Genomic DNA, 26,141 nt, shown 5'->3' with positions numbered 1-26,141 from the left:
TTCGCACCTCAAACGGTGAACGGGGACGCACCGGACCCCCGCTGTGACCCGCGTGCCACAGCAAGTGTGAACCCAGCCTTAGAAGGAGGTCAGCAATGGCGGCCCTTGTATTTCTATCCACGAGTAGACAGTAAACAAATTACAGTCCAAGAATTCAACTAGTTTTGTGTATAAGGTTAAAAACATTTCATTTATTCCAAGTCTAAACAAGGCTTGCCTTTAGCAAACAAAAACAATGTAATAAAATGAAACCAGTTCATCACAAAAAAGAAGCCTTGCAGATAAGAGGTAAGAGACCCTACAAACATTAACATATAATGCTTTGTCCAGACTAAAAAGTCATTTCTTCATTTACTTACAAGGAATAGTTTATTCTGCGGCACCGTTTAGTTATATAGCTATCGCAGGTAACTACATAACACATAGGCCACTATTTACAGTTGTCTTTGTTACCCGCTTTACTTATCAATCATTAAAGATATCATATCATCAATGGATATTTGCTTAGGTTGTTACATGTTTACTATTAGTAATATCAATGTAGCGGCCATTCTATGCTATAAAGTAGATTTTGGAAATTGTTACATGCTGAGAACTACAAAATACTGCAACATAAAAACATTTGGAAAAGCCTGATAAATGTACACAAACAAATGTTGTCTTGGGCTGGAATAAAACACTTTTTGGTATGTTTACATGTCTGCTTAGCCTAAAGCTATAAACTTTAGCTGTAAACTTACATTTGAAATTTTTCATTTTTAGAATGTTTGTTTTGATTTTCTGTTAGTGTTGTCAAATTGATGTTTGTTTTTCACCACAGTGACAAGAAAATTCAAAGAAGTAGGATCAAAAAGCCCTGCAAATTAAGAGACCCCCCCAGATCACCAGAATTAGTGTCCCCATTGGAAGATTTCCCCACTAGCACTTTTCTGGGGATAACCCAAAATTTGAAATTTTCTTTTACTTTCACTTTCAATGATAATTGTAAACAGGACAAATAGAGAGGGTCAGGGGCGGACTGACAACTCATGGGGTCCCCGGGCAATAGGAGATTATTGAGCTCCCAGGCAATAGGAGATTATGGGGCCCCCAGGCAATAGATTATGGGGGCCACACAGTATACACACACACATACAGTATACACATACAGACACACAATATACACACACACATACAGTATACACATACAGACACACAATATACACACACAGAATACACATACACACACTGAAAAGATACTGGAGAGGCGGGGCAGCTATAATCTTGGGATTTAAAAAAAAAAACAGATTTTTACATACTGTCCCTGGTTTTATTGAGGCTGGCAACCCTGATGGGGCCCCTTAGTGGCATGGGGCCCTCGGGCAGTGCCCGAGTGCCCGAATGGTCAGTCCGCCCCTGGAGAGGGTGAATCTCCCTCTCTATTTGTCTTGTTTACCATTATCATTGAAAATGAAAGTAAAAGAAAATCCCAAACTTTGGGTTGTCCCCAGAAAAGTAACAGAAGGGAAATCTTCCAATGAGGACACTAGTTCTGGTGATCTGGGGTCCCCAAGGAATTCCCCTAATTTGCAGGGATTTCCTCTCACTTCCTGTTAGGCTATGGGACAGGAAGTGATGGAAAATCTCTGCATGGGGACACAGATGGCGGGGAAAAAAAGTGACAGGGGTTATAACCCTCCCTTGCTCTATCCAAAATGTAAATAAAAAAGTTTTGCCCACAGTTCTACTTTAAAGTCTGGTCAAAAGCTAAATAAGCTCAAACCTACTCCTTCCCCCATTCTAAGCCTTATGATAACTACTATGTAAAGGAAAGATGTGTATACCTACCTAATCTAAGGGCGCTCTGGTCCTGTCATGTGATCAGATCCCAGTGTCAGCTTTAGTGAAGAGGAGGGACAGTGGACAACAGACACGTCATAGTAAGCCTATTGGTGACATTACGTATAGGCATTGCAGTCATTATTAAGGATGAGCTCCGGCGTGTTCGCACACTCCGCATGTTGAGCCCACCAGGAAGTGAGACATTTTCCAGATGTGCGGCTGCAGAGATCGGGAAAAATCTCACTGCCTGTGATTAGCGCAGCGCCATGCCGACTTCCTGGCGGGCTCGGCACGTGAAGTGTGCGAACATGCCGGAGCTCATCCTTAGTCATTATCACTGCTCTCTCCTCTCCCCTGAAGCCAACCACTAGAGAGATCACATGATTGGACAGGAGTGCCCTTAAAGGGGTTGTAAATGTTTAAAACAAACATGTCATACTTACCTCCGCTGTGCACTTGGTTATGCACAGAGTGGCCCCAATCCCCCTTTTCTGGGGTCCCTCTGCGGCACTCCTCCTCTTCTCAAGTGTCCCGCCAGAGAAGCGCTCTCTGACGGGTCACTCATTCGGGCGCACCCCCATGTCCTGCTGCTGCGTCCGTAGACAGAGAACTCGGCTCCAGCCCCTGCATCATTGGATTTGATTGACAGCAACGGGAGCCAATGGTTGCGCTGCTATCTATCCAATCAGGACACGAGACACCGGCCGGAACTGGTGTGCTCGTTCCCGTCGTGGGAATTTACGGGGTTCAGGTAAGTAAAAGGAGGGTGGGGGGGGGCACTGCTGCACCACAGAAGGTTTTTCACCTTAATGCATAGAATGCATTAAGGTGAAAAACGGCAATGGTTTACAACCCCTTTAAGCTAGCCATAGATGGAGCGATTTTCTTTCCTGCAACCACAGGTGTTGATGGGGAATCCCTTTGTGTTCTGGGGGGGGGGGGAGCCGTCCTCACCAGGAGAACACAATGATTATTGCTAATGACTATAATAGCTGCTAGCAATAATCGCATGTAAAGACCAACAGGCTGATTGCACCTGAGATAATCGATCAAACAACTTGGGTACAATCAGCCTGCCCATACATGGTTCGAATCTCGACAACAAGGATGCAGATTTGGTGGTTTTACAGAGTTACCTCATAGCCCTCCTCACTTCCTGTCAGCCACATGTGTAAACCTTTGTTTAGTGTAAGTAGCCATTGTTTTATTTACTTCCTGGCCCGTGAAGTCCACCTATCCTACAAGTGAAGGAACAAAGCCATTATTTTAATATATCCGAGCTCCTAAAGGCGGCTTCTCTTTTCATCTCCGCCCGATACTATGACACCACTCTGCATGAGCTCAGTGTAGTCTCATGAAGAACCGCGCGCCTATAGCGACAGACGGCAAGGTGTGTTGCGGCATTTCTCTACTCAGGAGAATGCTCCTCATTGGACGGTTGCCCGGGTAACACTTGTAAAAGAGGGCGGAGCTCCCCCCCCTCCTCTCCCGCAGCACGAGGGACACACGCGCACACAGCTAAGGAGGCGTGGCTTCCGCAGATAGTGGAATGCGCGCGCCACGCCCTGTACAGTCTCGCGGAGCGCGCGCGCACGCGGAGTGTCCATTGAGCAGCGGCTCGCGGACGGTCTCTAGCCCTCCCCCCCCGCCCTCGACAACGCGCATGCGCGACTCTCGACCGCTACAGGAGGGTGGCGCGCGCTGGAATGCTACCTTAGCACTCGTCTGGTGGGAAGACGGACCGTTGCGCGCGCAAGGGGTGGGAGTCACGGGGGGCCGGGTGAGAGAAGGCGGCGGTGAGGGGGCCTCACACCACAAGAACGGACACACACTGGAGAAGGTCCAAGTCCATGGAGAGTCGCGTCTCCCCCGTAGCGTCACTGCTCTCCGCAGCCAGCAGGCTTCTCTAACCCCGGGCCGGCTCTCCTCCCGCACCGGGCGCTCTCGGACGTGTAGCGAGGATAAACGAGCGGCGAGAGTCGCGGTGACAGCAGCAGCAGCACTCGGGGAGGTCGGAGGAGCAGCCGCCGCCTCTATGATGAAGTTCAAGCCGAACCAGACTAGGACTTACGACAGGGAAGGCTACAAGAAGCGGGCGGCCTGCCTGTGCTTCAAGAACGAGAGGGAGGATGAGGTGAGACTGGGGGGAGGGGAGGCCTGCTGTGTCACTGCTACCCCGCCACTGGGGGGCACCCGAGATCACTGCCACATGTGTCTCCGGGGGATCCACACCACTCTGATGATCACTGGCCCCGGAGCAGCCATGACCAGACAGAGGGGGAAGTTGTATTCATGTCTGTAGATGTCTTCTCCGATTCTCATTGTGTGTGTGTGGCCAGAGATCATAAGTTTGTCTGGGTGATGTGAGTCTTGTACACCTGTGGTGCAGAGTAGCCAAGTTCACTCATCCATAGCAGAAGTATATGGTTGCCATGGGTTACCGCACATCTATGCCCCAGTTTCCCTTTGCCAGCTGTAGCCAGTGATGGAACTTTGTTGAATTGAACTTTTCATGAAGATGTTACTCTAGAGTGGTCTTCTGGTGGCAGGCAGGCTCTGATGTCCCATCATCTACTTTCAGTGTGCTATGGATTACATAAAAACATGTGTATGACAGCTCGTCTAGTTAGGACTCTGCTTTTTTTCCAATGTACAAGTTCATGGTGCATGTTGTTAGTGTACCCAGGGTCACCTACCAGGAGGGAGATGTCCGCTTGTGACAAGGAACACACCAGAGGTGTCACCGGTAAACCTAGGAAGGCGCAGGTATAAAAGGCACAGCTTACTGGTATTACTGAAGCCTGCCATGCACAGCTCAAATTTCTGCCCATTCCTGCTGAATCGGCTGGAATTCAAACCTTGAGTGACCCTGTCGGGACCACCCAGCTCAGGAAAATCAGTTTTGTCTGTTGGTTTGAAGAAGCTTGGATGGTACATTGCACCCAAACAGTGACTGCATCCAATCGACGGACAAATCTCCTCTACCTGCAGCTTTACTGTAGCAGGGGAGACTTGTCCATCTGCTCTATCGAAAATAGAATCCATTCAGGTTTTTTTTTTTTTTCATTTATTTCAGGTACTTGTATAACGCTGTCAATTTACGCAGTGCTTTACATATACATTGTACATTCACATCAGTCCCTACCCTCAAGGAGCTTACAACCTAAGGTTCCTAGCACACATTCATCTACTAGGGCAAATTTAGACAGGGTCTGATTAACCTACCAGCATGTCTTTGGAGTGTGGGAGGAAACCGGAGTACCCGGAGGAAACCCACACAGGCACAGGGAGAACATGCAAACTCCAGGCAGATGATGTCGTGGTCGGGATACGAACCGGAGACCCTTTTAGCTGCTAGGTGAAAGTGCTGTGCTCCCCATTTAACTCGAGGGCTGAACTAAAGGTGTTCAGGAGTAAGGTTTGCGATATATTCTAATTTTCTTTAGTTTTACCAAAACCATACAATGTGAGGTCAAACGTAAACGCTTTCAATTTGTATGCAGTCGGGCAGGGCCTTGCACTGCATAGTTCAAGGTAAATCTAAAGGAAATTGAAAAAGAGAATTGTACAATGTCTGGCCAGCTTAACTTCATTCTCCTCTGGGTGATCTTTGTACATTACAAGGATTTTTTAAAAAACTTTTTTGCACATACCTACTTTTTTTGTTTTTTTGTTCTGAACAATCAGTGGTTTGTGCCCATGTGGAAAGTGAATCTAATTGGAGTGATTTTATAATTATCAATCCGCTGCTGCGCATGCAGTGTTCTGAGGAAAGTGGTAGGGTCTGCTTCCATTTTAGATGTGATCTCCTTTTGGGAGTATCTACAAAAATTGTATTTTTGTTGTAGGGAATGCCCAAAATCTGGTTTTGTATCATAGTGCAGACTTTTAAGAAAATTAGCCAGTACTACAAGCAGGAAATTGCGTATCTGGGGGGCCATCTGTGTACAGGACACCTCCAGGTTGCTATATTGCATTTTACTGAAAAGTAAGGATGAGCTCAGGCACGTTCGCACACTCCACGTGCCGAGCCCGCCAGGAAGTCGACACTTCACATCGCTAATCGCAGGCAGTGAGACATTTCCCGATCTCTGCAGCCCCATATCGGGAAAATGTCTCACTTCCTGGCGGGCTCAACACGAGGAGTGCGCGAACACGCCGGGGCTCATCCTTAATAACGACTGCAATGCCTATACGGTAGTGTCACCAATAGGCTTACTATGACGTGTCTGTTGTCCACTGTCCCTCCTCTTCACTAAAGCTGACACTGGGATCTGATCACATGACAGGACCAGAGCGCCCTTAGATTAGGTAGGTATACACATCTTTCCTTTACATAGTAGTTATCATAAGGCTTAGAATGGGGGAAGGAGTAGGTTTTGAGCTTATTTAGCTTTTGACCAGATATCTACTTTAAAGTAGAACTGTGGGCAAAACTTTTTTTATTTACATTTTGGATAGAGCAAGGGAGGGTTATAACCCCTGTCAGTTTTGTGTCCCTATGCAGATATTTTCCATCACTTCCTGTCCCATAGCCTAACAGGAAGTGAGAGGAAATCCCTGCAAATTAGGGGAATTCCTTGGGGACCCCAGATCACCAGAACCTAGTGTCCTCATTGGAAGATTTCCCCTCTGTTACTTTTCTGGGGACAACCCAAAGTTTGGGATTTTCTTTTACTTTCACTTTAAATGATAATGGTAAACAAGACAAATAGAGAGGGAGATACAATGTCTCACTTGATTAGCGCTGTGCAGTGCCGACTTCCTGGCAGACTCTGCACGTGGAGTGTGCGAACGCGCCTGAGCTCATCCTTACTGAATAGTACAGTGCTGCCTATTGAAAATGAGAATTCTTAATAACATTCAGTTACACTATAACTTGTGGAGCAATTGTTTATGGTATATTAATCTTTTTATATTCTGTTTTTTAACCACAAATGTGTGGCTACCCTTTAACATCCTGAGAAGTTAGTTTTTTTTTTTTTTTTTAGATGAAAAATTGGTTGTACATGTATTTATTTTTACCATTTAAGAAGTTGCCTGGCATACTTAAAAAGCCAATATTTTATAAGTTTACTAAAACGATATTTGATCTTCTGTTCTGCAGATTGCTCGCACTTAAGTTTATGATGATGCAAACTGTTGAAGTTGAGGCCTTCAAAATGCTTTCAAAAGTTCTCTAGCTGTTGTACTCTCTATCAGCAATAGATTATATAAAAAAAAAAGTTTGCTGGTACTATTAGAATCATTTGTGAACGTTGTGTTGTCCATTTAATTGCATTGCAGAGAAGACCAAGGACTTGGCTTGGTATTGTAGTGAAGAAAACCCAGATAGCCGCACTCTAATGCAATCACCTTTTATTGGTACAAAAGACAGTCCATACAGTATAAGGAACAGCTGTAGCTAGCGCGTTTCACACCCTCACTGGTGCTTAGTCATAGCTTGGCTTGGTAGATGACAGTACAGTGACTTTTTAGTAGAACATCTCACCACAGTGCACTTAGAAAACAATTGTTCTCTATGTGCCCTGGCTGTAACCTGTACTTATCCAGTGCAGGAAAAACACTGGTGACCGCACATAGTGTGAATGAAGCCTGAAGTGCATTCACTGGCGGCTGTACCAGAATTGGGCACAGTTTACCCCCTTGTTCTGGTTTTTAGTGTGAGTGCTCTGAACCGTGCCCGGGAACAGTTAAGTGCATCATGCCCCTTGGAAGAGGTGTTCCTGGGCATAATCCACTTGTGGTTTGGAATGGGTTGGCTCCGCATGAGCGCAAACTTTGCCTGGGCACGTAACTCCACAGATCTCTGGGCACAGAAGCAGGGACCGCTGTGGTCTGGGTGACATGAGCGTGCCCGGGAATACTTATTTTAAAGCAGAGTGAATTCAGTAGGAGGGACTGGAAATTTCGTAGATCTTACCCAGAAGTGGGAGCGGAAAGGTGACACGATTGCTCTGATTTTGCCCGAAAGGTGCCATGTGACGGTGGAGGGGGTAGGAAGCAAACAAGCGGAGCTTCCCCTTTTGGGTGGAACTCTGCTTTAACTGCTCTCAACCAATAGAAGTGCCCCCCATCGGATAGTGCCCTTGCTGAAGGGCACATGCGCAACGAATGCGTCGTACATAACAGCTGATTTTAACATCAGCTGTTGTGACGGCGCAGGTGCACATTAGCTGACAGCGTTTTTATTTTCTGTCAGATTGTGCCCCGCGTTCCCATGGCGAGTTTATGTCCATGATGGGTGGATTTCTTCATGTTGGGGGCGGAATTAGATGGCCAGTGCTGCAAAAAAATAACACTTTGTGATGGGCTATTTTTTAAATTTCTTGTGGGCGGAATTAGATATTCCGCTCACAAGAAATGTTAAAAACTGCCCATCACAAAGTGTTTTTTTGGAGCACTGGCCATCTAATTCCGCCACAATCTGCCCATCATGGACATGAACTCGCCATGGGAGCGCGGGGCACAATCTGACAGAAAATAAAAATTCCGTTGGCTATTGTGCGCCTGCGCCATCACAGCAGCTGATGTTAAAATCAGTTGTACGTACGGCGCATGCGCCCTTCAGCCCGGGCACTATCCGATGGGGGGCACTTCTCGACAGAACACCGGCCAAGGATTCATGACCTGGACCTGCTGATCAGCTGTGTGCAATCGCATGCACCCCAGAGCTTATGTGTTGGTAAACACAGAGCTCTGTACAGAGTGAGTGATCTGTCAGTTTCTCTACAGGGATGAGAAACTGAGATATCTTAGTAAAAGCAGCACACATTATATGTAGGCACCTTTTTAACCCTTTGATCACCCTAGATTTTCCACCCAGTATCACATGATTCTGGCTAAAATGAGAATCACTATTTTTTTTGCTTAGAAGATAGATCACGATTCTCTCACGATTCTCGCAGCGTAATATCATCTTTTACATTAAAACAAAAAAATCGGGCTAACTTTACTGTGTGTTGTTTTTTTTTTTTTTTTTTTTTTTTTTTTTTTTTTTTTTCATTGAAGTGTATTTTTTCCCAAAAAATTGCCTTTGAAAGACCGCTGGGCAAATACAGTGTGACATAAAATATTGCAGCAATTGACATTTTATTCCCTAGTGTCTCTGCTAAAATATATATAATGTTTGGGGGTTCCAAGTAATTTTCTAGCAAATTATATTGATTTTAACTTAAGCAAGTCTCAGAAAAAGATTTAGACTTTAAGTGGTTAAACTTCCTGCATTTACAGTAGTTTAAAAACTTGGCAGACTGCCTGGAAATTTTTTTTTCACACAGAAGTTTATCCCTTTGATCTAAGAAGGAAGAGTTGGTTACAATGTTTCATGTTAAAAACTTGGCAGACTGCCCAGATGTTTTCTTTTGACAGCTGAGTGAGCAGATAAGTCTCTCCACTTGTTATATGAAAGAATCAGCAAACTCTGCAGTAGAGATTGTCAGGGGGGTTGAATTGAGATCACGATTTTTTTTTTAACAATTGTGCAGTTCTAATTGACAGCAGCAGCTGAGGGGACTGCTGCGCACAAAGTTTCTTTTTTTTTTTTTTTTTTTTACTTTTTATGCATAGAATGCACAAAGATAAAAAAAACCTTCAGCCTTTAAATTCACTTAAATAACTGTTTTTGTTTCTTGTTTAGACTGTTATACAGCAGCCAGTTGTACCCCTTCGTGACAGAGCCTGGGTTCACATTGGTGCGATTTGACATGTCAAATCGGTGGAAGGAAGGCACGAAAAGTATGTGGCTGAGACTAGGAGTAAATTATTGTCCCAATGACAGTGGAATTAAGGGCACTTTCACACTGCCAGTGCCCGGTCTTAGCAGTGCTATTTGGCCGCTAGCGGATCACTTTTAACCGCTGTTAGCGGTCAAAAAAGGGGTTAAAACCACCCGCAAAACGCAGCAGTGCTGCCCGTTGATTTCAGTGGGCAGGGGCGCTTTAGGATTGGTGTATTCACTACTTCTACAGCGCTGCAAAGAAGCTGCTTGCAGGACTTTTTGTGACGTCCTGCCATCACAACGCCCCAGTGTGAAAGTACTTGGGCTTTCACACTGGGATTGCAGCTGAGGCTTTTTTCAGGTCCTTTACAGGCGCTATTTTTAGCGCTAAAGCGCCTGAAAAATGCCTCCAGTGTGAAAGGAGTCTAGGGGAAAAGACAAGGTGACTCTCACCAGCCAAGACACAATCTGCCCTAAAAACCTTACAGGTGCTCCAAGTAGGATAAAAATGACACACGCCCTGCATTGGGCATCGTGGACCACTGGAGACCTGGGCTGCTCTCCAGTATTCCCCTAGCAAAATATATATTTTAAACAGTGTTGCGGCACAAAAAAATTAAAGAAACCTATTTAGTACTTTATATGCAGCTTGACTGCATTCGAGTAATGCCCGTGCGAGGGCCATGTTTGCCTGCTTTTATGTTAATTGGGATGCATCAGCTGGGCACACAGCCGCTGCACCCATTGTGCACCAGCATGACTTTCAAATTGGGAGGATTGAATGTGTCCTTGCAGCCGCTGCATCCTAATTGACATGATGCAGGACTAGCTTTCAAACATGTGACCACTGTGACAGCCAGTCAGTGCTCACGTGATCAGGCAGAATTGAGAGCAATTGAAGGTACTTTTTGAGTTAAGAAAATACACTATAACTCTTTAGCTTTTATAAACATGTATTTAGTGTCATTTTATAGGAGATTTAAAGTCTCAGCATACACTTTCTGCCTGGTAGCAGCAATGGGAATGATACATGAAAAATCTTGTTGCTCCTTATCTGCTGGCCATCTCTTCCCTGGATTACCTGCATGCTTTACAGCTTTTCCTCATTTATTTGTTTTACTTTTGAGTTCCTGAAACTCCTCTGAGCATCTCTCTGAATTGTGTGACACAGCAGAGCATGGTGAACGTGTCACGGAATTTAAAGTGGAAGTCAGGGCTGGATCTAATGACGTTTTTAAAACTGCTTACCCCAGTGTTCAAACTTCAAGATCGATCAGATTAGTAGGATTAGGCTAGAAATAATTGAAGTTCAGTGTGGAAATATAGGATTTACATTTTCTACAGTGGACACGTGACATTTCCAGGCTGCAATGTATTTTGCTGTTACAGATGCACGTGGAAACAGAACTGAATTGGTGGTATGATAAGTGAGCTGGTCCATGAAAACAGGAATTTAAGTAACCTGTCTTGAGAGAAGTGTAGTGGTTGTCAGTGCTAGGCTGACCTTAAAATGTAAGTCGCTTCAATGCTTTGAACCACTGTTTATGCACCAGAATGCAGAAGGCAGAGAATACATTAAGGTAAAAAAACTTCTGCCTTTTACAACCACTTTAAAGCTAGTATGAGTCCGTAACGGTTAGTCGACTAGCATTTTCAAAGGAAGCTGTACTTTGTGTCAATCCTGAGCCATTGTATGGTATCATTCCGTGGTAATCAAGCACAGATTCCCCATTATTCCCCAATTGACAGTTTAGGGAAGTGTACATAAGCCTCTGGCTACTAACACCACAGAGAGATAAGTGTGTAGGCGTTGCCATTGGAGCCCTACGAGCTGTTGCGGTCAATTTATGTGTAAGCTGTTTGTGCTAATGATCGGTACTCATACCCTACTTGTTGGTCTGCCCTTCATGTACATCAGCCTTTATATGCTGTGCTGTTTATCATTTGTAGCACAAGTACTGGGCAGAAGGTGATTGTAAAGAAGCATGGTTTTTAAACATTTGCAGAAAGTCTAAATTCTTACCTCACCTTGGTTTTGCGTAAAAATCTGATAGCTTTTATATATAACTGTTGCAGGTCTGTTTTGAATCTCAGCAAAACCTTTGCTTCTGGCTACACTGGATTGCAGGCTCATAGTTTGCAAATGCGTACAAAACCAACTGCATAACTTTCCTGAATGAGATGCAGCTTTTTTAGGCTACATGCACAAGGGTGGTTGATCCATGTACTTCAAATCCCAGAGTTGACACACCCAGGAGGCACTGGTACAGCATCCGGCCCTGCTGCCAGCAGCCTATCAAAATATGACAGGCTGAAATAACGCAGTGGCTGGATGCTTTACTGGTCAGTACTTGCGCTTAGGGCTGTATGCATTCGGGGTGAATGCCGCCCTAAATGTGAATACTTCGCAGTACAGCATCAAGCTGTGTATTCCAGCCCATCAAAAACTGACAGGCTGCTGGCAGCAGGGCGGGTCGCTGCATTCATGGCTCCTGAAAACCCTTGAATTTGACACACAAAGGCCAAACCACCTATGTGCATAAGGATCCAGTACCCTAAGTTAGTCAATTCCTTGATAAACCTACCAGTGGGATAGAATCAAATATGCAACCAAGGACATGTCACTGATTTTTTTTTTTTTTGTTTTTTTTTTTTTTGTCGTTCACCAAAGCTAAAGGATGGACAACCCATGGCTTTGAATGAGCATGTCCAAATCCAATTCGGTCAACAGCAGATGTATGAGAGAAATTAGTCATGTGTCAGCTTGTCTGTCAGATACCTTTCATTCCTTTGAGGACCACATGTAAGGGAGATGCCTCGCATGCCTTTCTAAAGGTGGCCGTTATTGACAAGTGATTAGTGCAGCACATCACGCTATTGCACATTGGGTTTTGGTTGTGAATGAAAAACATTTCAAGAGTTGGAGATTTATATTATTACAAATGCTCATTTGGTAACTGGATCATTTTGGAGATAAAGGTAAAAGGGTCCCAGAAGTTTGACACTTGCTGTTTTATCAGTTGAGTCTGCTGAAATTACTGTGTTTTGATTTGTGCAGCATAGCATACATAAACTTTTATGTGCGTCTCACAAGATTTTTTTCCCCAGGAAATATATCTTGCATCTACAATGAGTATCTGTTAAAGGATATATAAACCCTCACCTTGTAAAACAACCCATACATTTTAAAATAGAAATGAAAGGCAAAACATTTGTGTCTAAATAAAGTTTTTTTTTTTTTTTTTTTTTTTTTTTTTATAAATACCCACCCTACGATGGAAGCCATTTGAGTTGGTGAGAAAATGGCTCATGAGATAAACTGTAAAGATATTTTGAGACATTCATGCTTTCAGTAGATGAATGTTGATTTCATGTGAAAAAAAATTCACATGGTTGTCATAGTTCTATACATTTTAGGGCTACAACTAATAGATTCATTTGGTAAAACCTCACAAAAATGTGTGGCGTACAATTTAGTTATCCACTTGACCCAGATTTACCCTCTTCGTGACCATGCCATTTTTTGTGATGGGACACTGTTACTTTACCTGACAATTGCGCGGTCATGCAGCACTGTGCCCAAATGAAACTTGTCATTTTTTCCCACAAATAGAGCTTTCTTTTGGAGGTAATTGATCACCACTGTGTTTGGTGGTTTTTTTTTTTTTTTTTTTTTTTTTTTTGCGCTATAAACCAAACTGACAATTTTGAAAAAAAAAAAAAAAAAACAGTTTTCTACTATAAAACATCCAATTAAAAAAAAAAACTAATTTCTACATAAATTTAGGACAATATATTCTGCTACATATTTTTGGTAGAAAAATATATCCCAGTAAGCTACAGGGTGGATTTGATTGAGTCACAATTTAAATCACTAGTAAAAAGGCTTGATTTAAATAATAATTTTTAAAGAACAACTGTCATCGCTGTCCCACTGCGGCGCCTCCTCTGGCTCACTGTTGACTCACCGAACCGTCCCATTCACTTTAATGGGACAGCTGGTGATGGATGCGGCTGTAACACAATGAGGTGAGGGACGTGGCGGCAGCAGTTGAGTGGATGCCCACTAACAGGCGCTGCCATGATGGATCTGAAATGACAGGTGCTCTTTAAATGTAAGGACTTATTCTTGCTGGTAGTTAGAATTTTTAATATTTGCCAAAAAAAATGATGGTTTCCTATTTAAAATAAGCTGTCAGGTCAGTAAAACGGCGATATCTGAACCGATTCAATCAGTTTTGTAGTATACATAGATTTGCAAAACCATGGGATAAAGGAATATTCCTGAACTTTGGTTTATCTCATGGTTACTGTGAAATTGTGTGAATGCATCAATGCAGTGCATGTTATCTCAGCTTGCAGAGCTTGGATTCATTGAATGAGTTTACCAAAAATGTAAATATTACAGAATATACAGTCTCATGCTACGTAACTAAGCTCCATTTCATCGAATAAACTAAATGATGTATCTTAAATAGAAAATTATCTTTAGATAGATTTTTACTCCAAAAGCATTTTATGAAAATTTGATAAAAATCAAAAATCCTTTATTTCATTTTTTTCCCCTCTTTTTTAAAAAGAATCATTGATTTTTATCCACCCTGGTAAGCCATATATTAGTTTGTGCAAAAGTTAAAGCTTCTACAAAATATGGTGTGTGTGTGTGTGTGTGTGTGTGTGTGTGTGTGTTATTTTCTGGCATTTGTGTTTGTATTTTTATACTAGTAATGGTGGTGATCAGCAACTTATAGTGGGACTGCAATATTGCATTGGACACTGACACTTTGCAGGAACCAGTAACACTAAAGCTAGTGCTAAAAATATGCATTATCAATGTACTAATGACACTGGCTGGGAAGGGGTTAAACATCTAGGGAGTATAAAGGTTTAAATAATACAGGGGGAAGAAGGACCCCCTGAAAAAGAAGTCATGGGTGGGCCAAGCTGCTTATATCAGGGAAACTATTTATTGCACAATGAAAAAATAATACAAAGGTATACAAAAACTAGGCACCCAACACCAACACCTAGACTACATTAAAATAAGACAACGTTGTCTGAGTAAAAGCAGCTGCGTCACGCATACAGCAAGCACACATCATATACCCAAATGGATTGCAATATAAAGTGCTAGAAGTGGCGGTTGGGTAGGCACACAGATCTTAGTGTGTATCACCATAAATTAATGTGCATATCCCGTCACTGTATGTAAACAGGCCCCTGTCTAGGGGATACCAGGGTATTGATTTTAAAGTCCACACACTTGAAAAGTAAACCCCATAGTAAACATAACACTGGGTTAGCTGAATTGCTGGTATTTGGCTAATAATATACCCTGTGTAGAGAGCTGTATATAGCCACTGATAGTGATTTCAGATCATCTATATCGGGCCGTTTAGCGGGGCTAGTCTAGTATGGGGTTTTAATGTTGAACAGTGGGTAGAGGTTATCTGCAGGTGAGCACCGGCATATTATGCAAAATTATAAAAAGTCTAAGGACCAAAGGGTCCACTCGCCCGACCGCAGTAAGCAAGCACATCCGGTTTCTGACAGGTGTCCCAAGTGTGTCCACAGAACTCCGTTTGTTAGGATGGGGTCTTCACACTGCAGTAGTTTTATCATCTAGGATGCTCTATTACTGCACATAGGGTCCTGTAAGCTTTGCAGATTAGATCTGCTGATATCAATGTAACATTATACCGTCCAGGGACACTGTCCTGATTTCAAGCTATCATTGATGTTAAAGGGGGCAATACATGGTGTTAAGAATTGGGGTATATAAACGTTTGATCTGGGTCATTTGGGTAGTTTCTGCTGTGATTAGGTTTTAAAGAGTAAACACAGTTGATTGATAATAAATGGCTTTAGGCAAACGCTAACCACGAGTGAAGTGAAGAAGTTTATCATTCATATTCTCTGAAAAGTGGCAAAGAAATCATACATTTTTCCAGGATATGTAAATTTACAAGCACAACTGTAACTAAGCGGTGTTAGTGCGGCGATGTCCCTCATTGTGCTTTTCAGAAAACAATTAGTGCTGGAATGCCATTAGCTGCCAGCACTAATCAGATGCTGGTTTTCCAGCATGCCCGTTCAACAGAAGTTGGTCAGGCTGCTGTACACACTGGCTTCTGTTGAACTGGCTGATATTTGGCCCTTGTGTACTATCCTTAAACTCGAGCATGACACAAGTATGCAAATCAGGAGTTCTTAATTTACTTTTAATTGCATGCTGCTTCTAGATCATTGACTGAAAGTTCTGTAGCCAGAAACAGCCAGGCAATTAATATTTATAGGCTAGGAAGAGCAGCCTGTTCTCTCAGTATAGGTGTTCTTTAGGGCACACACTTTTTCAAGCTTTGTGGCATATTTTTAAATGAATTTGCTGTAATGCACCTAAACTTATGCTACTTTATTCAGTGCAGCACAGGTCATGTAGTGCAGGTGCCTTGGGGTTCCATTCAGTGCCGAGTGGTGTCACTCATTTTGAAGTGTGCATTTTGCATTGGCGCTCAATATAATGTACCTCTTACAAAACATTACCACAATGCACTGGTATTTGAATGAGCCCTTAAGCTGGAAAGTTCAATGAGGCTGCAGAAACTACAGCACTCTAAGTGATTTGTCTACAAATCTCTAATGCAGTAACCATATTGGGGAAGAACAAGCATTTAAAAATGTTAAAAAGAAAAAAAAAAAAAACAACAAAAAAAAAAAACCGCACCTTCAGTAACTTATTGACAATGTAGGCCTGTATTTTGCTCTTACTAGGCATGATAACAGGTTCTCTTTAGAGGACTTGACTAGCTGAGCAAGTTGAAGCGTAAACAATACTATGGGGTTGGTTTACTAAAACTGTGTGCATCGGCTGTGCATGGTATAGCCCATCAGCTTCTAACGTCAGCTTGTTCAGTTTACAGAGCGGCACCTGTGTGCCGGATCACATATACATGTGTTATCTGACACTTCCAGTTGGGGGTGTGCATCACTTTCCCTAGTAAAAGCACCTCGCACAATAGAATGGGGACTATTGTAGGCATTCCAGACAAAGGGAACTTCAGATACAAAATTAACCACTTGCCGCCCGCCATATAGCAATATGATATCGGCAAAGTGGTTGCGATATCCTGACCGGACGTCATGACGCTGCCAGGATATCAAGCAGCTGCATGCCCCAGGGGCGCGCATCGCAGCGGACGTTGTTGCAGTTTGTCAGTCTGACACACTGCAACTCCGATCTAGGTAGAGTCGTCAGAGACTCTTTACCACGTGATCAGCCGTGTCCAATCATGGCTGATCACGATGTAAACAGGAAGAGCCGATCGGCTGCTCTCCTGACAGGGGGGTCTGCGCCGATTATCAGCGCAGCCCCTCCCTCGGATGCCTGCCCAGGACCACCAGGGATTGCCACCACACTGGACCACCAGGTATGCCACCCTAGACCACCAAGCAGCTGTCAATCAGTGGTGCCTATCGATGAAATCCAGTTTTAGCCATCAGTGCCACCTCATTGGTGCCGCCTTATCCGTGCCCATCAGTGAAGGAGAAAACTTACTTATTTACAGAAATTGTATAACAAAAACTTTTTTTTTTTTTTTTCAATTCTTATTATTCACTTAGCAAAGAATAAAAACCGCAGAGGTGATCAAATAGCACCAAAAGAAAGCTCTATTTGTGGGAACAAAATGATAAAAATTTAGTTTGGGTACAGTGTTGGATGACCGCGCAATTGTCATTTAAAAAGTGACAGCACTGAAAGCTGAAAATTGGCTTGGGCAGGAAGGTGCGAAAGTGCCCTGTATTGAAATGGTTAAAAAAAAACATAATCTTTATTACACATCAGAATAAAAATTTGGGATATTGAAAAGAAAATGGCTTGTGTACATATGTATGGTAGCAGCTCGGAGGTGTGGCTACCAAAACCTTAACCAAAAAGCAATAATGAAATGAGACATCCGACATGTTTCGAAAGTGAGGGTTTATGATCACACAGTATAGTAAAACACTGGCTACGCACACAGTTAACCCTTAGATTTCCCCTGCTATTAACCCCTTCCCAGCCTGTGTCATTAGTACAGCGACAGTGCATATTTTTTTAGCACTGATCACTGTATTATAGTCCTGCTATAAGTCGCTGATCGCCGACATTACTAGTAAAAAATACATTTTGAAATATCCCATAGTTTGTAGACGCTATAACTTTTGTGCAAGTCAATCAGTATATGCTTATTGGGATTTTATTTTACCAAAAACATGTAGCGGAATACATACCTTTATGAAGAAATTGAATTTTTTTATTGGATATGTTTTATAGTGCAAAGTAAAAAAAAAAAAAATATATATATATGTATGTGTGTAAAGGTGATTGATTAAATACCATTAAAAAGCTCTATTTGTGGAGAAAGATACTTTTTTTTTTTTTTTTTTTTTTTTTTTGTACAGCGTCGCACTACTGCACAATTGTCAGCAAAGCAGTGCCGTATCGGAAAAAATGGCCTGGTCATGGGGGGGGGGTTGGTAAAAGCTTTAACACAGAACCTGAAAGCTGACTGATTTCTATGTAGAGCTGCCCCAGACTTTGCACTGTCCAGTTTTAGTAAATCAACCCTATATATGCTCAAAATTTCCACACATGGCAGTAGTACTATTAATGGTAATTGTCTGCTCAGGCACGAAGTGCTGCATCGTGGGGAGTTGAAGTGTTATGTGCTTCCTGAAAGTAACAGAAATCCTTATGGTCCATATTGTAAAGTGAACTTTTTCCTAATAAAAAAAAATCCAGGTACACTTTAAAAGCATCTCAAAACATAAGGGAGAGGTGTTCTGTAGTCCAGCAGGGGAGAACGCAGGCAGGGCCAATAGCACTACTGCATGGTATTTCAGTGTAGCAGAGGTAGAATTGTTAGCTCATATAGAAAGTTAGGAGCTTACGGGATTCCTGGCACTATAGAGTATTCGAGAATCAAGTATTTTTCTGTACTCCTAGCACAAAGATTCAAAACATGCAGAATATTTGACTATTGCAGATATGGATGGATTGTTTTATTTTTCCTCCTTCTGGGATCCCCCTGCTGAAGCTCTCGGCTCTTCCAACCTTCCAAGTAAGACGATTGCTATGGGGGCAATCGTGCGTGCTCCATCCCAAGCCGGTGTCTTGTCGAATACAGTCCCCTATCCAGAACTGTCCGCCCTGTACTGCGCAGGCGCAGTACGGAGGACAAACGAGACGCCGAAAGTCTCCGAAGTTCAACAGCTGATCGTCAGCTGTACACGGCGCCTGCGCATTTATTCTTACCCTATGTCCAGGATCATTCCCTACTATCCAAGTGGACATAGAGTTAGAATAAATAGTTGCCGAGCGCAGCGAGGCCGTGCCCGAAGCGTGGCGAGCGAAGCGAGCCCGCGAGGGGCCCTCTTACACAGCCATCGCTAACAGGTGCCCGAGCGCCGTGTACAGCTGATGGTCAGCTGATCAACTTCGGACATTTTCGGCATCTCCTGCTGCTCCGTACTGCGCAGGCGCTGCGCCTGCGCAGTACGGGGCGGACACTATCTGATAGGAGGACACTATATGTCAGAACACCGGCCCCCCCTCAATTTGATTGACAGCAGCAGAAGCCAATGGCTCCTGTGAGGAGGCAGAGAGCAGTGCTCCATTGAGATGGGACTCGACATACACCATAGTGTATTTATGGTCAAAGTAATTGTATTAACCGCTTCAGCCCCGGAAGATTTTACCCCCTTCCTGACCAGAGCACTTTTTGCGATTCGGCACTGCTTTGCTTTAACTGACAATTGCGCGGCCATGCGACGTTGTACCAAAACAGAATTGATGTCCTTTTTTTCCCACAAATAGAGCTTTCTTTTGGTGGTATTTGGTCACCTGCGTTGTTTGTTTTTTGCTCTATAAACAAAAAAGAGCGACAATTTTGAAAAAAAAAAAAAGCAATTTTTTTTACTTTTTGCTATAATATCCCCAAAGAATATTAAAAAAAAAAAACAATTTTTTTTCCTCAGTTTAGGCAGATATGTATTCTACATATTTTTGGTAAAAAAAAATCGCAATAAGCGTATATTGATTAGTTTGCGCAAAAGTTATAGCGTCTACAAAATAGGGCATAGATTTATGGCATTTTTATTTTTTTTTTTTCTTTTAGTAATGACAGCGATCTGCGGGGGTGTTTTTTTTTTTTTTTTTTTTTTATGGCAGACACATCGGACACTTTTGACACTATTTTGGGACTATTATCACTAGACAGAACGGGGAAATGCCTGGTTTACATAGGCATCTCCCTGTTCTGCGGCTCCGTGACACAATCGCGGGACACCGGCAGACATAGAGTCCGCGGTCACTCGGCACGTGCGTGCCCACTAGCCCCGCCAATTATAGGGGATGTACAGGTACGCCCAGTTGCCCACCGCTGCCATTGTGCCGAGGTATATCGGCGTGCAGCAGTCGGCAAGTGGTTAAAGTGATTGTAAAGCTGCAGATTTTATTTTAATTAAACCTGTTATACTTACCTGCTCTGTGCATGCATTAAGATAAAAGACCTTCAGGCTTTAGAACCACTTTAAATTGGTCAATGAATTTCTGTTTTAACCTAGTTCTATTTTATAAAATGCTTTTCTAGTTTGTAAACATAACCTTACTAGACTCTCGGGAACACAGAACTGTAGTGGCACAAATTCCCTATGCATGTTGAATATGCACAGCGGTTTCACCTTTCTCTAGGAGTTTGCTGCTGGAACTACAAACCAGGTATTCTGCTAGGATGTCAGCAATTACTCTGTCCTAAGACCTCTTGCACATGATACTCCTGTTTAAAGAGGCCTAATACTACTCTCCATTAGTGGAAAACCTTCATCAAGATCTTAAAGAAGTACAGCCAAAGCTTGTTTGTCTGTACTTCTGTGAATCACAAGGGTACAGTTTGTTTGCACTCCTGTGACCCATTTTCAGCAGACAGCGGGCTGAAATCGTAGAGCAGGCCGGGCAAGATCGCGACAATGGAGTCTGGATCCACCCACATGCCTGGACCGACACCTGGCTCAGCCTCCTGAGCTGGCCGCTCCCGTCCCCTCTACAGCTCTGTACTCCAGTGAATGGGGGGGGGGGGGGGGGGGGGGCGGCGGCACAGAGCAAAGAGCTGCTGACAGTCAGCTCAGGGAGCTGTGAGAACCGAGTGATCAGCGGTGTTCGATCGCTCGTTTCTTCGTTTCTCAGTGTTCGAGCTGCCAGGGGAAAAGATGTAGTATTTTGTGGTGCTGAGGGTTTTCAGGAAACTGTCAATAGAGGCAGCACCCCATTTTTGATATCCGTATTCTTCGCTGGCAGTATAACTTGCGATTTGAAGTACTCTGTAGACATGCATACACCATGTGATTTGGCCAGGAAGGGAACACAAATTGGTGCAGATTCCAAGCCGTGGATAAAAGGTATGGTTAGAGAATAGGTAGTGCACACAATATAAGATGTTTTTGAAAGTAAGCTTTTAATAGATACTGAGAAATACCTGTTGTTTGGATTGATATTGCATGGCTGATGTTATAATCTCATTTTAGGGTAAGGCTTCAAGTTAGGTTTAATTTTAAAGATTGGGTTAGTATTCAGGTTAAGAGTTTAGGGACAGATGAGCCAGGCACATTGTTAAATACTGTTTGAATTAATGGCTCGCAAGAATTCTATATAAATTTATAGAGTGTAGCTATACTGTATTCAAATGTATTATGTAGTAGTTTTGCAGTGCCTGAGGACTTCAATAGACAAGCGCCCCAATGCAGACTAAACAACCAAAATAAACTGCACCCTCTAGTGGCTGAAGGAGATATTCACTCTTGTAGGGAACCTAGGTATTCAGGTTTTTATCTGTGTATATTTGGCTTTGGCATTCCTGGAGTGGTCAAGTGGAGGGCTGCTTGTTTGTATGGGAAATCTAGGTTTAAATAACCCTTCCTGGGCTTTTAAATCAAATTCTCTCGTTTAAAATTTGTTTAAAAAAAACTGAGAAAGAATGATCTTGGATAACAGATAGTTAGATCCCAACTTTCATTTTGCTGTCTTTCAATGCAGTTTTGAATCTGCTTACTTGTAAGGGGTTGAACCGTTTTTTCCTTTTTGTTTTGTTTGTTTAAAGAGGAACTGCAGTCTGCTCACATAATTTGTAATAAAAACATCTTTGCCATTCTGAAGCTTCCCTCCAAACATTTTGCATATGATTTTATATATACTGTGATCCTGTACTTGCCAAATATGCTGCAAAAATCTCTAGCTCTACATTTCTCTTTACTTGCAAGAGTATGTGTTTGTGAGGTATGCATCGCATTCTGCTACAGGAGCATTCATGCAGGCTCGCTGCTGCTCAGCATGCCCATTGACCCAGTGTTACTTGGTCTCCAACCGCCACTGGTTGGGAATGACTGCAACGGGAGCCTTATTTACCTGAGCTGAACTTCATCTTTTTTTTTTTTTTTTTTAGGAAAAAAATTAGGTAATTTGGAAATAGATTGTATCAAAACATCTCAAAGTTGGGACAGGACAACAAAAAGCTGGCAAAGTTAGTGGTACTAACAAGAAAGAGCCAGAAGAATTTTGCAACTAATTAGGTTATTGGCAAGGGGGTCAGTAACCTGATTGGATATAAAAAGAGCATCTTAGGGTGTCCGTGTCTCAAGTAAAGATGGGCAGAGGTTCACCAATCTGAAGTTGAAGTAATGTTTCTCAAAGTAAAATTGCAAAGACTTTAAATATATCATCATCTACAATACGTAATATCAAAAGATTCTGTGGATATGGCAATCTCTGTGCACAAGGGACAAAGCTGAAAAGCTGAAATATTGGATGCCTGTGTTCTTTGGCCCTCAGATGGCACTGCATTCAAAACGGGCAGATTCTGTGATGGAGATCACTGCAGGAGCTCATGCCATCCAAAAATGCAAGTTAATGCTCTATTATGCAAAGAAGCCATATCTGACGGTATGGAGGTACACTGTGTATGGAATGGACAGATTGCACATCTGGAAAGGCACCATTATTTGTGAAAAATATATTAAGGTTTTATAGCAGCATATGGTCCAATTCAGACAGCATGCTTTTCAGGGAAGGTTTTTCATATATTAGCAGGACAATGCTAAACCACATACTGCATCTAAGACAACAGCAGATGCGTCTGGATGCTTAACTGGCCTACCTGCAGTCTAGACCTTTCATCAAATGAAAATATTTGGTGCATCTTGAAACAAAAAAATACAGCAAAGACCCAGGACTGTTGAACCTTGCTCTCCCAAAACTCTTCCAGTTCCGAGATGTTTACAGAGTGTTAAAACGGGGGGTGCTACACCGTGGTGAACGTGGCCCTGTCCTAACTTTGAGACATGTTGCTGCTATCCATTTCAAAATTTCCCTTTTCTTAAAATGGTACACTTTCTCAGTTTAAACATTTTGATATGTCTTCTATTGTGAATAAAAATATATGGCTTTATGAAATTGGCAAATCCTTGCACATTCTGTTTTTATGTATATTTTTACACAGTGCGCCAACTTTTTTAGACTTGGGGTTGTTTTTTTGTTGAGTGTGTGTGTATTATGGTTTGTTGTATGTGAACCTATTTACTATTTCAGGAGCTTAAACCGACTAATCTGGCTGATTCCAGTCATACCTTTGCTAACTTTGAGATGGCCATACACAAGCTAATTTGTTGGAGTAACTGAACTTTCAATTGCACTTTTTGTCGGTGTTGCAAAGCAATCAGTGGTGGTTTTGATGGACCATAAGAAGATTGGATCAAACCCAGTAGAACTGTATTGAAGCTGTCAGTTTTATTAAACAGTTTTTACGTCACAATCTGCCAATTTAATTCATTAATTAATCTGCAAATTAAATTCAAAATACTAACTACTTACAAAGCCATCCACAATTTAGCCCCCAGCTACATCACTAGCTTAGTCTCTAAATACCAACCTACTTGTTCTTTGTTCCTCTCAAGACCTCCTGCTCTCTAGCTCCCTCGTAACCTCCTCCCATGCTCGCCTCCAGGACATTTCCAAAGCCTCTCCAATCCTATGGAACTCCTTACCCCAATCTGCCTACTTATCTCCTACTCTATTAGCTTTATAGACGATCCCTGAAAATCTTCCTCTTCAGAGAAGCCTACCCTACCCACACTTAAAGCCCCTTTCACACTGGGGCAGTAGGGGGCGTCGGCGGTAAAACAGATTTTATATATATATATATATATATATATATATATATATATATATATATATATATATATACACACACGCTGTTTTACCGCGGTATTCAGCCGCTAGCGGTGCGGTTTTAACCCCCCACTGGCGGCCGAAAAAGGGTTAAAACCCCCACGTATAGCCGCGGTATAGTCGCGCTGTCCCATTGATTTCAATGGGTAGGAGCGGTGAATACACCGCTCCAAAGAAGCTGCTGACAGGAGATTTTTTTTCTTCTCCTGCCAGCGCACCGCTTCAGTGTGAAAGCCCTCGGGCTTTCACACTGAACAAACAGCGGAGGCTGTTTAGGGGCGGTTTGCAGGCGCTATTTTTAGCGCAATACCGCCTGAAAACTGCCCCAGTGTGAAAGGGGTCTAACTGTATTTTCATTTTCTTCATTAGCTCACCCCCCACAGTTATTACCTTAGTTCCACTTGACCCTCCCTTCTAGACTGTAAGCTCTAACAAGCAGGGCCCTCTGATCCCTCCTGTATTGATTTGTATTGTAAGTGTACTGTCTGCCCTCATGTTGTAAAGCGCTGTGCAAACTGTTGGCGCTATATAAATCCTGTTTAATAATAAATGGTTGTTTGATCTTGGGGGTTGTTTGTCAGTTACTTGCAACTGGATGTGTGATTCCTAGTGGCTGGAAAGTGGTCGAAATTGGCAAAATGTGGTGTATGCTCAGCTTTATTGTTCTCCGGAAAAGCATTATAATAGATGGTATCTGAAGTGTTCAGACAAATGGGCTTATTTGTATGCAGAATTGTCACTGGTCATTTAAGTTAAGCTTGTGTTGTGATTCTTTCTAGTCTGATGTTGGTTAAGAATGTTAGGCAGCCACTTTACATTGCCTGGATCTTTGGAGCAATCACTGTTATAATCAGGAATGTTAATGGCTATGTGCTGCTGCATAACCAGGCACCAGCTCATGACGTGTGGGCAGTGTCCATACAAGTTTGTTTAAATACTCACACTTCTTTTACTGTTTGATTGTAAAAACATGAGAGCAGATCTAGGAATATTTCTTGTTTTTAAATGGAGCCCCAGTCTTTTTCAAATTTCGGCTGTACTATCCTGAACCAACGACAGCTTCCTTATATCTTTTTGCGATCACTGCATTAAAAACTGTCTGTCGCCTCTAATAATTCAGTTTGAAATACTGAAATATACCAGCATGTGGCAGTGCAGGGCACTTTTACAAAGTCTGTAGAAGCTTAGAAATTGTGGTAGGGGAACTATTAAAGGAGTATGGGTTTTCTATAACTGTTGGTAATTCTCTTTAAAATCTGATACGGCATTTGATGCCGGCTTAGGATTTTTGTCTTGCAGGAAAATTGAAGCTAAACTCTGCACCTCATTTTAATATCTTTCAATGTGTTTTTATCTTGTGCGTTGTAGCTATTAATTATTACACTGTGGTAGAGTGCATCACACCAGCAGCATTATCACAGGCTGTGCTTTGTGAATGGGAAAGCTTGCGCTGGGGGGGGGCTAAAAACTGACACCAGCACTGCTGTTGATCATAGTTGCTGTGTTGGGGTAGGTGGAAGTACATCAGAAGCTGTACCAGGCAACACAAATTATAGGCTTATTTTTGTTTATGCAAATTCAGTAGAGCACACACTCTCACTCAAACCGATTTAGATCCGCCTGTCAGTTTTTCAGGCGGATCTGATCAAAAGCTCAATTTTAATATATTGGCAGGCGGTTGTAAAATTAAGCTTCCATTCAGATGCACCTGAAATGCCAACAAGAGGATTTGATCAGGAATGCTTTTCAGAAAGAAACCTACTTGAAGCTTACATATTCCCCCAAGTCCATCTAGATCTGAAAAAGTTTTGCGGCCTTTCTGCTTCTTTTGGACCCAAGGGTGACAGATCACAGGTAAAAGAATGTAAACCGACGCATATCCCATTACATTCACCTGTCTATAGACCTAACATGGGTCTGTTTCGAAATGATTATTTTACTATTCACTTTTTTTCAGTTTGTTCTGCACAGAAGGGTGTCCTGCTGAGAGACTAAGTGCTGCATCACAGGGTGGAAAGTTGCATGTATAAATTCTCTGCGCCTTTGTCCCCCCACACCATTCCACATGAGGCAGCATATTTCCATCACTGTTTATCTCAAGAGATAAAAATTTTCACCTCTAAGGCCAGCCATATATGAATAGACATTCGACTTGTTCGGCAAGTGTCGGCTGAATTTCAATCCAAGCATGGGCTAAGTGCTTGTACACAAGTCTACTGAACGACTTCCGTGCAACCACCCTGTCAAATTTTTGCCGTTCGATCATTGCTGTTGGCAATACCTTCTGTGAGAATACAGAGGCTCAGTAGGGAGGATTCCTCAACCCAGAAATTCAAGGTGGAA

At 42.7% G+C, this 26,141-nt stretch overlaps 1 protein-coding gene across 2 annotated transcripts in view; it reads left to right on the top strand.

Moving 5' to 3' along the window:
- The first annotated feature begins 3,415 nt into the window (after positions 1-3,415).
- NUDT4 (nudix hydrolase 4) overlaps positions 3,416-26,141 on the top strand; it is a 47,794-nt gene continuing 25,068 nt past the window's right edge. Inside the window, exon 1 of one of the 2 annotated variants that reach the window (XM_073620178.1) lies at positions 3,416-3,955. In XM_073620178.1, coding sequence (XP_073476279.1) covers positions 3,485-3,955 — 471 coding nt within the window. In that variant the 5' untranslated portion in view covers positions 3,416-3,484. The remainder of the gene's footprint in view (positions 3,956-26,141) is intronic. The other variant, XM_073620179.1, reaches the window with a different exon arrangement.

The sequence above is a fragment of the Aquarana catesbeiana genome, linkage group LG03 (assembly GCF_042186555.1).
Source record: "Aquarana catesbeiana isolate 2022-GZ linkage group LG03, ASM4218655v1, whole genome shotgun sequence".
NCBI classification, from domain to species: domain Eukaryota; kingdom Metazoa; phylum Chordata; class Amphibia; order Anura; family Ranidae; genus Aquarana; species Aquarana catesbeiana.
This window is presented reverse-complemented; position numbering and strand designations above follow the sequence as displayed.